This window comes from Pararge aegeria, chromosome 15 (assembly GCF_905163445.1).
Source record: "Pararge aegeria chromosome 15, ilParAegt1.1, whole genome shotgun sequence".
In the NCBI taxonomy this organism is placed as follows: Eukaryota; Metazoa; Arthropoda; class Insecta; order Lepidoptera; family Nymphalidae; genus Pararge; species Pararge aegeria.
In genome coordinates, this window is record NC_053194.1 from 969,128 (window position 1) to 984,322 (window position 15,195).

The 15,195-nt window shown below is 37.6% G+C and overlaps 1 protein-coding gene across 4 annotated transcripts in view; it reads right to left on the bottom strand.

Moving 5' to 3' along the window:
- Positions 1-14,378, bottom strand: part of LOC120629852 (liprin-alpha-1) — a 191,002-nt gene extending 176,624 nt beyond the window's left edge. For all 4 annotated transcript variants that reach the window (XM_039898920.1, XM_039898919.1, XM_039898918.1 and 1 more), the window contains exon 1: positions 13,859-14,378. In XM_039898920.1, the coding sequence (XP_039754854.1) occupies positions 13,859-14,107 (249 nt within the window). In that variant the 5' untranslated portion in view covers positions 14,108-14,378. The remainder of the gene's footprint in view (positions 1-13,858) is intronic.
- Between the last annotated feature and the right edge of the window lie 817 nt (positions 14,379-15,195).

Genomic DNA, 15,195 nt, shown 5'->3' on the forward strand with positions numbered 1-15,195 from the left:
GTAACCAAAAAGCCTCCTACATAACGTGTGTCGTACTATTATGCGGTTTCGTCATTGAGTAAACGGTACGTATAAATAACACCTAACTTTCAAAGAAAACAGTTTAAGTCGGAATAACAAAACACGAGATAAAGTGACGTAATCAAGGCGTTGGTTTCAACGTGACCACATTGGCAAATCAAAGTCATCTTACATTTTAAGAAGAAAATCGGGAGCAGAACAATCTCTGTTTACCTGTAATAAATAAAACAAAAATTACTTCATGAACATTTATGCGGTATGTCGTAGTAAACAATGTCGTAAAAACCAATGTTTTACGATAAGGCGGTCATATAGCATTTAGCCAGGACCTTTGATTTTGGTCAATTTAACCGGTATGTTGTTCTAAACCATGTCGCCATAAACGGTTTTGACTATAATATCATCATCAACCCATCCCCGGCCCCCCAAAGGGCACGGGTCTCCTCGCAAAATGAGAAGGCTTAAGGCCGTAAGTCCATGCTGGCCAAGTCTTGATTTGTAGAATCACGAGAACGTTATGAAACCTCTCAGGCATGCAGGTTTCCTCACGATGTTTTCCTTCACCGTTAAAGCAAGTGATATATTGTTTTAGGTGCTTAGGATGAATTGAGTGTGCTCTATTGTTGTGTTTATTTTTTTTGTCCATAAAACTAACGTTCAATTACGTAATCTTATTCTTTAGTCTTCACTACTAATTTACATCCCTACTAATCCCTACTTAATATTATAAATGTGAATGTAAGTTTGTTTGTTACGCTTTCACGCGAAAACTACTGAACCGATCTTCATGAAAGTTTTTATACATATTCTTGGAGGTACTAGAAATAATAAAGTATACTTTTCATTGAATAAAAACTTACGTAAGATAAAAAAATGTTTGTGAAAAAAAACTAAAAATCTCATATATTATAGGTGTCGACTATGTAGCAGTACGCTGCCTCCCAAAACCACGCGGGCGTAGCCGCAGGGTACATCTAGTCTTGTATACAATTGTTGTGACCCCATAATACTAACAATGGCCTTTTATTATACTTTATTTGAGTAAAAGCTTGTAATGGTTACCTAGTAGTCAATTGGAACATTTTATTTCAAGAAAATAAGACTGAAACGGAGTACTACTAGCTGCTGTTATTTGTATCTTTTTAATTGTTTAGTTATAAGCCTTACCGCTAATCAGTTTCTATGTGACAGTTTCTATCGGAACGTTAAAATCGCTTAGTGGAATGTCTTTTTCGAAAGATCGGTATAATAAGGAGGAAGGAGGAAATTCAGAAATTAAAAATTCTTAAATTGCCCCTGCCGGGGATCGAACCCGCGACCTCCCACATATAAAACCACAGCGCTCACCACTGCGCGAGGGAGGTCATCAAAAGGAAGAGGCTGCCGGAAAAATGACCCCGCATAGAAAAAACTTTAAACAGCTAACAAGCACAGACAACAACGCGACCTTTAAAAACCTAACAAAAGGTTTACTGAAATGTAAGAAAATACAAATTGTTTCTATACAAAGCAGGAAAGGTCGGCCGGATCTCGTTTCCTTTAATAGATTAGCGCTGCGGTGGCCGATCGATAATAAGTATGCCTGTATTGCAGCGCCAACATGAATCGGTCCCAGTATACCTGCGACAAAAGACCGAGTTTAGGAGATGAAGTTGCTGGATGTCCAAGACGTTATGGTGCTGTCACCGTAAGAAATCGATAAAAATTAGGGCTTTTAAAACAGTCAACAATAACATTCCACTGCTGGAATAATAAAAAATAGTCATGGACACAACGGCGCCACGGGGAGTCATGTTGGTTACTTCGGACCCGTACTGCCTAAAACCCAATTGCGTTCCAACCAGTTGCCTGGTGGCTACAGTTGGCTGGGCAACTAGAACGATTTCGCACACATTCGCGAGACACCTAGCGGCGCTCGCCGGGGCAGACCAAGCTTCTGAGTCATACTAAAATGGCCCTACAAATTGCCAAAGATGCACCAGAAACACAGGGTACGTCTTTCAACTCGAGGAATTATCTCCAACGGTTGATGACGGATTCCCCGCATCCACCGCCCGGAGCACCTCATAAAGGAGGCAGGCGGCGTTCGGATTGGTTGAGATTCCATGTCGTCATCTCTCAACCGCACCATCGCCTCCCTGTCACTGCCTGCCATAGCCTTGTCTGGATTAAAGGCATCTCCCAACGAAGGGTTGGCCCATATTTACCAAGCTAATTGCAGTAGCTGTTAGTAGTAGCACAGAGGACAGTGCTGCCCGTTCCCCGTCATATTCCCTTAGTCGCCTCTTACGAAGCACGTAGACTCTTTTCACGGGTTACGAGGGCTGGAGACAACTGTATTTCAATCTGCCGTCACCAAACGACATAAAACGGCACGAAACTGAAACCAGTGAATCAAAGAAATGGTGATACTTGAAATAATAAATGACCCTTTCGAGACCATAATACAGTTTTCTTCAGATTTTAAAACCGCTTGCGCTATTTGTTCGTTTTCTTGGTTACTGAGGATCAAAGCTTTTAAACATTATGTAGGAGTCTCAGGCATGCAGGTAAACATGCCGTAGGAAAATTCAAATTATCACAGGCAATTATAAAGCGTTCATACATAATTTCCACTAAAGTTAGGTGAACTAGCTTGAAGGTCTTCAACTAAAATAAGATCGTCTGCGAATCTTAGATGATTAAGTTGCATATTTAGTCCATATTTACTCCACTCGAGACGTCTGAATATGCATTCCAGCACTGCCGAGAACAGTTTTGTTGATAGTGGATCTCCCTGTCTTACTCCTCTTTTTATAGGAAATTCAGGCTCATATGAAGCGGTTATACATATTATAACTTGTTACCATTAATGTCATGAGAACTAATTTGGGAGTCTTCAACAAAAGTTATTAGGGAAACTTAGAGCAGCTAATATATGCGCTACCGAACCAATAGCTAAGGGCAACAAACAGATGATAACTCTAATGTTATGCAAAACTGTTATGCTAATGTAACATTATAGATTCTACCTGTAGGTACGCTCGTTGTAAAGAAAACAATTTTCATGGCACATATCAACCCAGGTCATTGTATATGGTTGTTCACGGACGGTTGATATGACTTGATTATTATGATTGTTATGGGGAAATTCGTATTGCACATTCAATGAAAACCGAAAGGTAACCAAACTCATACTTCTATTAATGAAAATATATAGAAGGCACTTATCGTACAATTCTTTTTCATTGCAGCAATAATATAAAGCTATTTAGATTCGAAATGGACAAAACAACCATGGGCAGGAGACAATTATCTCCCCTGGGAAAGTATAAAAATGTATCTTCTCCTAGAGCTTTATCTACTCTCAGAGCATGTGAGCTTTATCACAAGTGGAAATAAGGAAATAATATCGAAATAATATTTGTGTATTAAAAAACGGGAGAAGCTTCTCATTTTCCATGATCTCCTTTAGCAGGTGGATACGTTAATTATATCCCTTTTAGGAGGATAAAATCGGGGTATAAAATTTTTGTCTCCTGCCTGTGCTAGCCTTGCTGGGGGTCTACTACCAACGCTTAAGGCTATATATATTGTATTATTTCAATATGAAGATTTATTTAACTTAACCGACTACGATAATATATAATCATGTATCCATTCGATAGGAGACGTGTTTAGTGCGAGTTTCTGTTGTAGGGGAAAGTAGAGGAATGTAGTTAAGATGAGACATTTTAACTCCATTCAGCTACTCCGCTACAACTCCAGACAACTTTTTCTACCTTCACAGTAGGTATTATCTGATTCTCACTCAGTTCAAAAGCACCCTATACCAATTCTATACCAATTAACCAAGAATACTTCATACTAGTGATAATAGTCAGTTATTTGGTTAAATAATTATTTTACATATTCGAAGCCACGAAATCGGAAAACTGGTTTCATTGTAAAGAGCTATGTAGGCTAAATACAAGATTTGCACGCTCGCGCAATCGAGGAGTCCTTTTCGCATATCAAACTCTGTATCGGCAATGTAAAATGGATCTAATGACACGCGGTTTAGAGCACAACACGACATGACACGCAATTCCTGAACTTCTGTATCAAAAAGCTCTCCTACTACAAAATTTCTGTTTTTTTCAGTTTTCAGCGCAGTCCACCACGCTGGCCCATTGTGGATTGGTGGACTCCGCACACCTCTGAGTACATTATGGAGAACTTTCAGGCATGCAGGTTCTCATGATGTTTTCCTTCGACGTTAGAGCAAGTGATATATTAATTAATTAAACAGATATAACTTTGAAAAATTAAGAGGTGCGAGCTGGGATAAGAACTCGGCCACCCGAAAGTGAAGTCGGGTGGCACTGGGCTATCACCGCTTCACCGCTCTATCATATCTGTCTGTAATACGTGTACCGCTGGCCTCGACCTCGACTCGTATCCGGTGAGGATTCAAGATCGGGGTCAGAGGGAATACCCAAATCCGGTAATCGTCGCAGCACATTGCTATATCTGGATCCTATAAACAGTTTGTGATGCGCAAACCCTTAAAGCTTTAGGCCCGTTTTCACTAACGACGAACAATGCTATGCCTAAGTAAACAACGCCTAGTCAAAAAAGATTTCTAGGCATACATACCTTTCACCAATCAATTTCCACTAGGCAACCCAATTTATAACCTAGCTTGTCTATGGTTCTTGAACTTTCCATTGAACTTTTCATTGTTCTTATGGATTTAAGGTTATTAAAACAAAGCCGAATTTATTTTTTTATCATCTGTCAAGTGTCAGATCACGATTCCCCCAAAGTTTACCATCTGCCGAATCGTTGTCTTAACTTTAGACGGCGCCTAATGTGGTTAGACATCACATAAGAGTTCGTGAAACGTGATTTTTCTAGGAATCGCCTAAACCACTAGGCATCAGATTAAGGCGATTCCTAGGTTTAATGAAAACTGACATCGTTAAGGTGAATGACTACTGGTCCCATATTCAGTTAATTTTCTGACAACTTGCCAATCGGTCCTCATCAAACAAAACAAATTCGTATTTTGATAGTGCAGATTGTATTATTATCATCAACTCATTACCGCCCCACTGCAGAGCACAAAGTCAAAGTCAAAGTCAAATATTTCTTTATTCAAATCTATACTTATAATCAAACCGTAACTGGAAGATTTCTGTACATTTAATATATTTTGAAAATTTTGAACGGGGGATGCTTTATAATCGATACTGAGCCCAAAACAGTTTTTTATTTAATTTTTGTCTGTCTGTCTGTCCGGGCATCACGTGAAAACTACTGAACGGATTTAAATAAAATTTGGTATAGTGGTAGCTGATATTCCGGGTCAACATATAGGCTACTTTTTATCCCGATAAACAATAAGCTTCTCCCGGGAAATGAGATGAAAATTTTTATCAAATTTACTTCATAGCTCCGTTAAATTTGAACCGATTTTAATAATTCTTTTTTTATTTGAAAGTTTATACTATCAAGCATTTATTGTATAATTTTAATGAAGATCGGATAAATATTGTCGGAGATAAAGGACATAAGTATTCACAGATAACAGCGAGTCGCAAAGCATATGGGACAGCGATCGAATGCATGCGTACCATCCTACTTATATTATAAATGCAAAAGTTTGTGAGTAAGGATGTATGGATGAATGTATGTATGTATGTGTGGATGGATGGATTGACATGTTTAAAGTAATCATTATTACCTACAAAAAAGTCTGGGAGGCTAAATGCCTAATTGTTAGGACACAATAACCGCTTTTTGTTATAATTTGTCAATCAAAACACGGGTACAATCTTAAGATAGTGACGTTCCTATCAGATCCAAATAAATAATAATTTCTCTTTAAATTATTCAAATTGGACCTATCGTTTTGACGTTACTACGGGTATAGAAATGCTAAAAGATATTAAATCCGATAATAACCGATTTGATGTAGACGAAGTTGCGCGGGTCAGCTAGTAGGCACATATATGGCACTTTTGATGCGTACATTACATGTATAATATAACATAGAAGTGAGTTGATGGCCATAACTGAATTCGTCAACTTAAAACTAAAGCTACGAGGGTTCCAAACGCGCCCTGGTCTAAGAAGAAGCCCACAACAAACTTAGCCGGTTTTTTTTTAATCACCATCTCACATTGTCACTTAAAACTAGCCAACTATCGTTGACGTAGTCGCACGGGTTTCCTCTTAAAATGAGAAAGGTTTAGACCTTTAACATGCCCTTGAGAACATTATGTTATTTCGCCGTGTGGTGACGGCCGATCAGACGACATTTGTCACCTCCCCTCCAATTCCCACGAATATAGTACCAGACAACTAACACAGAACAAGCAGCAGCGTCCTCTGTGCTACTACTAAGATCAACCTGTCTGCCCAGCGTGGTGGTTATGGGCCGACGGCCAACCCTTCAGTTGAGAGTGGCCCCTAGTTCAACAGTGAACTGTTATAGGCTATTGATAAGAACATTATGAATCCTCAAGCACGCAGGTTTGCTCACGCTGTATTCTTATCGTTAAAGCAAGTGGTATTTAATTAATTATACACATAAAGCTAGAGGTAAATGCCGGGAATCGGACTCTGTACCCTAGAAAGCAAGGCCTACCCTAGAAGTATTAATCACTATCATATGTTGACGTTGGAAAAGAGCAACTACTGAGTTTCTTGCCGGCTCTTCTCGGTAGAATCTGCCTTCCGAACCAGTGGTAGAGTCACTACAAACATACTTGACGTTTCAAAAGTGCACATAAAGTAGGCCTACTTGAAATTAATGAATTTTGAATTTTATAAATCGCCAGTAATTAACCACGAGATTCGCCACTTAGATTTGCAAAACAATTTTTGTATGGAAATCACATTTCGGCATTGAAACAAAAAATTACTGAACGACAGGGGCATGTTGGCAAGCATTGTGGGTAGTTGGATACTCAGTTTCAATCTCTATACACCTATAATATTTCACGCGACTTGATTGGATGACACCCATGATATCCGCCAATTTCATCAATGCTGTCCACTTACGTAATTTGCGTGAAAGTTCTGCCATCTCTGGAAGAATCACTGGACGTACTGATGCCGATAGCATATCAACGATTTAAATCTTTGGGCATATTGGCCTCGCTCCATTTACGGCTGGCGGTAGATTCGACCCGTGCCGTTTGGTATCGCCTGTAAAACATTGATTTATCGCGAGGGGCCTACATCTAATTCATATTTAATGGTTTCCAATGGTGTGGTAGCTTAGTAACCCACGCCACGCCGTGATTTCGGCGACCTATGGGCGAGTCTATGCTCGCGCGCCTTTATCTGGTAACTTTGTCTGGTGGGAGGCTTTGGCCGTGGCTGGTTAACACCCTACCGACAAAGACATGCCGCTAAGCGATTTAGTGTTCCGGTGCGATGTCGCATACGAACCGATTAGGGGTACGACTACCATACTCCCTAACAGGTTAGCACGCTGCCATCTTAGACTGCATCATCACTTACCACCAGGTGAGATTACAGTCAAGGGGTTACTCGTAATGGAATTAAAAAAAAAAAAAACTAGTTTTTAAGACTTCCATCGTTTAAAATATTAATCCTTCTAGCTTTACGTCGTTATCCGTTCGTCTGGCTGTCATTTAATTTTATATGGAAGTTATCATGTTGATGTCAATCAAGACACGGGGCAGTGTGTGGAGCAAAGTTCAAACCTAGAAAAGGAACTGGCGACGCAGCTACCTTGTGCTGTAATATTAAACGAACCATTTAGAACCACTTTTACCCCCCTTTTTTTTGGCATGGTGGATCAGGACAGCTTGAACCCCTCAGACCGGAGAGAGGCTTGTGTAGTGACGCTTGTCAGTGAGCATCACAAATGTCATAAATACTGCTCAAATGGTTATTGAGATACATTTTAAATCTCAAACTTTTTCGACGAAGTCGACAACCATCCATGTCTTATTTAATACTAATATAAAAAACCTGTAGTTTGTTTGTTTGTTTACTTTAACGTGATGATATAAGGAACTACTGGTCCGATTTGAAAAATGCTTTCAGTGTTGGTTATCCCATTTATCGAGGAAGGGTGTAGTCTATATTATCATGACGCTAAGACCAAAAGGAGCATAGCACCAATGAAGAATGTTTCAAAATCCTTTTCGTTGTTTTTTTTTCCTATTGACAGGTGCGTGCGTTGCGTAATCGGTTAAAATTATGTTCCCCTTTAAAAGTTCTAAAAAAATGTCCGCATGAGCATGTCTATTTTTTAAGGCTGACTTATACGCCGATGAAGTCGCAAGGGACCGCTAGCCGCTAGCTTCATATAAATAATGTTATTGATGAGATATTAAACACTCAAGTCTACAATCCCTTGAAGCTTTATAGAAACTTCTAAGATGAAAGTCGTGGCTAAGCCAGGAGCCCATACGACTAAGATGTCTAACAATTCTTAGTCGAGCGATAAAGTATACAACCTATCGGGGATTGGCGTCTTGCCAGTGGGAGACTGTGTTCAATAACGTCAAACCAGTGTTCAGACGTTTTAGAACATTCGGTTCACCACTGGGCAGGTTGTTATCACTGTCTCCAATTGATTAACGCCATTTTGGCGCTGTAAGTTATGAATCTACGAGTGTTTAAGTAACTAAAATTTGAATAACTTTAAACAATGTAACAACAACTAATATTAGTTCCAGCAAGGCTAGCATAGGAAGAAGGTAAAAACATTATGCATCAATATATATTTTGGCAGAGGATATGCCTCTGCCAAAATATAATATATAGTTGTCAATCCGTACAGAAACAAGGAAAAATAGAATGCCAGTGCGCCAATTCTCTGAATGAACAATTGGTTCTCTTCCCGTGGAGGTAATATTGTCTCCTACTTATGCTAGCAGAGTATTTCATATGTCAATTGTGGGGCTTGAAATGAGGACAAGATTTCAGCATCCTACCAGTACCAAGTGGTAATAATAAAGGTCAGTACCAAGTATTAAAGTTTAGTTATAGGTTCCCGTTGGCACTCTTAGGGGCTTTTACCCTAGAAATTCTATTAATGTTGGATAGAAACAGGTGTGTCGCATTAATAGCAATGTACACGAAGCTTAATCTGCTATAATCTGCGATAACCAGAGTAATCCGTACGGCGTAATTTGTAATTTCTATTATCTTTATACGCACACACAGATCTTCCAAAATACACCCTCTACGCACGTTTCATATTTTGGTTCATAATTTGTTTCATCATCATCTTCATCAACTTATTAACATCCCAACTGCTGGGCTCAGAACATCTCCCTCTTGGGTTTTCGAATACAGAATATCGGTATAATACGCTATTCCAATGAGTGTTGGCGGGGTTTAACGTTTAACTGACTGATTAACTGGGACTGACGGCCTAGCGTTCTGTCCAAGCCACAGGCTTCATCTGGTGACTAACAATGCAAAAGTGCGTCGGTTTGTTTATTGTTTTTAACTGACTGATAAACTGGGACTGACGGCCTAGCGTTCTGTCCAAGCCACAGGCCTATATCTGGTGTATAAAAATGCAAAAGTGCGTCGGTTTGTTTATTGTTTTTAACTGACTGATAAACTGGGACTGACGGCGTAGCGTTCTGTCCAAGCCACAGGCTTCATCTGGTGACTAAAAATGCAAAAGTGCGTCGGTTTGTTTATTGGTTATATACCTGTTTGGCCCAGCCACTGTACCGATCTTGATGAGATTTAGCACATATAATCCTGGAGATGGACGAAAGATGCTTTTTAATCAGAAAAAGGAACCTTTGATTAAAAAATATAGCCTTTCTAGCTGTGCATGTACTTTACAGTTAAAAACATCTTGACGAAATTTTGCGTCACCATCTAAATAATCGAAGATATAGGGATTAGAGGTTGCATCCTGGAGTACATAGAATACTATATATACCGGGAAAACTAACGCGCGAGCATCAGCTAGTAGAATATAAAGCAGTTACAGAAGCCGTTGAAAGGCGCTATCTTTAGCTCCCAACTAGGACCTATCAAGTTACCAGGTTGCAATACTTACGTAGCAGCGCTGTATAGGGTTGAGAGCACGCCTAACTTTTTTCTCACTGCTGTCATTACCTTTAATATAGGAGTTGCCATTTTCAAATAACGAATCTTGTTTAACAGAACGTTTTCAAAGAAAAAGTAATTCGAGTTATTTAACAATATTGTAGGTATTTATAAGTCGGTCGGTGCCGTGCTAACTCTTCCGTGTGCGAAAGAGATAGAACGATAACAGATACATTTTATACAACGATTCTTTAATGGCGCGGTCTACGCCTAGTTATTTTTATTTGATCGTAATTAATTAAACTGATTTATTAAGATCAATATTCTCAGCCCGTTAATGCTAGCACTCACCCCCTAGATGCTCTTTCGTTGCCTAGACATAGGAGCAACAGGAGCATCTCACATAGCGGAGAAAAAGATAGATCTGGAGCAAAGAATAACTGTACATAAATTGACACTAGCACATCTAAGTAACAATTCATGTAAAGTGATTTTCACAAATGCCAATGTAATTATTAGCCCCACATGGGCATAATATTTAAACTCACCAGCCAACATTGGAAATAGGGTAATGGATCTGTGATTTTAAACCCTCATTTCTATGAGAGAGACCTTTGCAAATAAGTATGGAGTTAATAGGATGATGATGAGCTAAAAATCAATAATTTCAAGGGTAAGCCCTGCTTAGTAAAATAAATTTATCACAAACGAGTAGATGGCATTGTAATATATTAGGTACAGTCATAAATCAAATAACCACCTAGTCACTGCCTAAACTAATTACATGTTGAAAACTTACATCAAAGGTAATTTCCTGTGTGGCATGGTAAACGCATAATTTCAGAAAAGGAAAGTATTCAATTGAGAATATCATACTGCTGCCAGCTGTTGCCCACGTTTATTATATTTTTTTACAAATCCCATGGGAACTGTTTGTTTTCTAGGGATAAAAATTAACCTATGTTACTCTCTATTCTCTCAGCTAATTCTATGATAAAAATGATATTGATTGGTTGCTTAGTTAAGGCGCAAAGGAAGGACAAAAAAAAACTAATATCGCTTTTATAATATTAGTGAGGATTATAGATGTTTAAAATAAGGGAATCATATTTCTGAGCTGTTTCAGTCTGTTTTTACCTGAATACATAATGAGTTTAATAGTTTATATGCATGTATTCATGTTTCAATGTGGCAATGGGCAGGACACATAGCTCTGAGAACCATGTACTTTACGGCAGAAAAGTAAAAAAGTTCCAGCTGGAATGTCTACCATTCACTGGTAAAAACAGTGTTGGTAGATACCCAAACAATTTGGACAGATGACATAAAACAAGTAGCACAGAGCTGCTGGACCCAAATGTCACAAAACCATGGTATTTAGAATTCACTACAAGAGACTTATGTCCAGTGATTTCCACTACTGGATTTTATAAAGCTACTTCGGTGTATAATGGACTATGTTGGAACATATATTAAGTGTTAACAAGGTTAAACAGGCAGCCGGCTTTCACTTAAGTGCTACTGAGTGCCTTATATACTGTGCACTGGCAAGATTGGAATGGAAAAAGATTGCACAGAACCTCTTTTATTTCTGTGTATGATGAATTGTAATGCTTTACCAGATGGATGATATTTAAAGTGTTTTTAGTCTTCTTTCATTGCAGGATTTGACCTCTCCGTCAGTCTGTTTATCCTTCTGACTAGTGGACTCATGAACAGTAATAGGTAGCATTAAGATTTTTACACAATGTGTTCTATTCTATTGCCATTATTACAAATTAAGAAAACAAAATAGAAAGTTGAAGGAGGCATACTAGAAGCATGTTTTGGTGTTTTTGCTCTATCTCTATAATTTTATTACTTTGTAGTTTTTCATATAATTACACCCTGGTAACCCTTCATTTGCCACACAAACTCAAACTTATTTGTTTTTATAATCCTAATCCTAATTTAAGTAGTGTTTAATTGTGATTGTTCTTACATCCATACTATATTTGATTAATATATCATTCAGCCATTAGAGGATTATAAGTTTCTTTCACAATTGGTATTTGGTACAAAGATTTCAGTGAAATAATTATTATAAATACTACTTTGATTAGGCCAATGTGATTCACCTGTATAATTAGCCTAAAATTTCTATGTTAGATTTTTCTAATGCCACTAATGTGTATTTAGTTATTGATAATGTACATAATATAGGTTGATTTAAATGCCAGCTTAGGTTACTCTGAATGTATTATTTCGACATTTTATTTAATTTTTTATTTTGTTACATAGAATTCCAGAGTAACCACATAACTTTTCATAAGTTTACAAAATTAGTGGCAACTTTATTGCTTCTTATACAATGCAACTGTTCCAATGACTGAGCAGTTGGTTTAGTGTCCCCTTGACCTAGTCTCTAAGATATTGTTTAATTACCTTTTGTTTTCAAACAACGTTTACTTAAATGTTAAATAGGTTATTACTAATTTGTTTAACAACACAGTTCAGTTAAAAAAAGGGGAAAATTTAGTAAAGTTATTAAAAGAACAATAACTGAACAAAACATAACTACTATATACTCCTTCTTTCCTAAAAGAAATATCCCATGTTTAAGTCAGGAGTGTTTACAAAAATAGTCCATTGAGTTATTTTAGTCCACCCCTGAGCCATTGATTGATATTAGTTAACTAATAAGATTTACTGTCAAATGAAATTGCAGTTATAGCAGAAAGAACTTGGACAATGTGACAAGATTGATGAATAGAAGACTCCATGCAGATGAAAATTGCTTTTGTGAATTTCCTGTGTTGTGGTGTATAATAAAAGTGTATTTATTCATTTATAATGTACATAGCACTGCACTGTTCTAAACTTAGCTACAAATTGACAATTTGAGTAATCATAGTTTAAGTAAGGCCTGTCTTGCACCTAGATATTATGTCATTTCTCTAGATCACAGGTCACCAAGTATTTCAGTCACTTACTTTATGTTTTTAATAGTTGCTCGCTTTTATGTACTCATATTATTCATTTGCATATTTGTGAACTGTGTTTTTAATAGTTTTTATAGTACTAACTACTCCAAAAGATTTTAATTTCTCCCACAAGATTCTTGAAAAGCCAAAATAAAAATTGCTAGATGCTTAAGCCAGATCAACTGTTAGTCATTTAACTATCCTTACAGAAAAATAGGGGTTGGCCTTTTTTTTCATTCAATGCTCAATGTGGACCATTTAGGGGATAATCACTCTATATAATAAGGGGATAAGGCCTAGATAAAAATATGTCAGAGAAACTTACACCTACTGAAAATTCTTTCTACACCTTCAATATGTATAACTTCAAGTCAAGAGTGAATAGGCATATTCTAGGCTACTTCATCTTAGGCTTATCATTGCTTATCAGAGGGTTAATTGCAAAGTGCATGTGGTCAAGCTCTGGTCAGATAAAATTTAATAAAAAAAACTTACAAGTGTGTGTACAAAATATAACACAAGCCTTTTACATAATTGCATTACACTAACCTTCAAATTTTTTGATAAGAAAAGTGCTTGTTTAACATTCAGTGTCATCTTAATGGGTAAATTTACAATGATAGTGTTATCTCACTTGGCCTATAACGTTTTTGGAATGCTACTTTAGCGGGCCTACGTATATTTTCGATGACATTGGGATTCAAACCTTTTCATCATGAAAAGGGTTAAAACTGCCGAATTCGGACAAAAAATTCGTGTTCGTGATGTGGTGTGCGTTAATTCACACTTCCCGGTTTAGTATAGGATAGGTTGTCTTGTATCTTTTTGCATGGAAGAGAAATGTCACTGACCTGAGGTAAGTTCGCCGCTATCTGGCGATGCAGCGAGTCCCGCTCCTTCTCCACCTCCTTGAGGCGCTGCTCCGTGTCCCCGAGCCGCTCCTGGTTCTCCCGCAGGCTCTCGACCAGCTTGTCCCGCTCGTCCAGCATAGACACCATGAGTTGCTCGAAATTCGCATCCTCCCCGGAAAACTGCGAACTCCGTTGACTTATACTGTCTTCAGCTATCGTAGGCATCACGTCGCACATCATATTCCACATTTTAATTCAACACCAAACCAGAATACTTATCGTATAATACACGATACACCGAATAACATAAAATGATTTTTTTCACACCGTTTTACATATGTTTCGGCACAAATGTTACCTAAATCTAGCGCACAAAACGTGAGGACGTTGCTTCACATTGTCGATGTATTCGTACGAGGTTGTAGTCAAAATTTCACGAGACATTATAGTTCGATAATAAGAAAGACACACCTAAAACTTAAAACTCCTACGATTCTATACTATCACGGTACAAGCGGCATGTCTGCCATCTTGGATTTGAACGTCAGTCACAGTCTCAAAGACTATGGAAGAAGTAAAGTATTTGCCAGATAGTCCACATGGAGAACTCTTTTAATGCCTACTCTTTCATGCAACCCAATGCACAATTGCATTGGGTTTAACAGAATGGTATAGTGAATAATACTAAATACAGAGGATTTTCGTAAAAGAATTAAAAAAAAAAATTGTAATGATCGTTTCCAGAACTTAAGATAATAAATAAACATGGAAGATAAAAAGATTGCAAAAACTTTTTGTGGAAAATGAGGCAATAGAATTTAGGCTCTGATATGGGCATCAATACAATATAATAAAACAAAACATATAATAGTATCGAAGCAGGAGTGTCATAATTAAAAGCATAACTTCAAAATAGAAGTATATATCTTTAGATGGCCTGTTGTGTGGCGCAGAGCAAATTATTCACGCTGGACAAAGGTGACCTTAGTAAGCACAGAATGCAGATCTTATACCCAAACTAGCCGGATGGTCAGTAGGAATCTTCGATGCCAACTGGCGTCTATGATATCAAATATTTTTTATAATAATCACAATCTTTATCTAGTCATTTTTTATTAGTATGTCCTGTCTACATGTTAAGTAACTCTTTGACATTATTTGTACTAAACTACGCTAGAGGTCACTACTGCTAATTATGAATGAAATTCTTATGCATTGTATTTCTTTACTTTTGCAACGTACCCACATTCGTAATTTATTAAAAAAAGTGCCTAATGATAAAGATTATAAATGCACAAATATAAAATACCTACTACTGCCAGTAGAATAATATATTG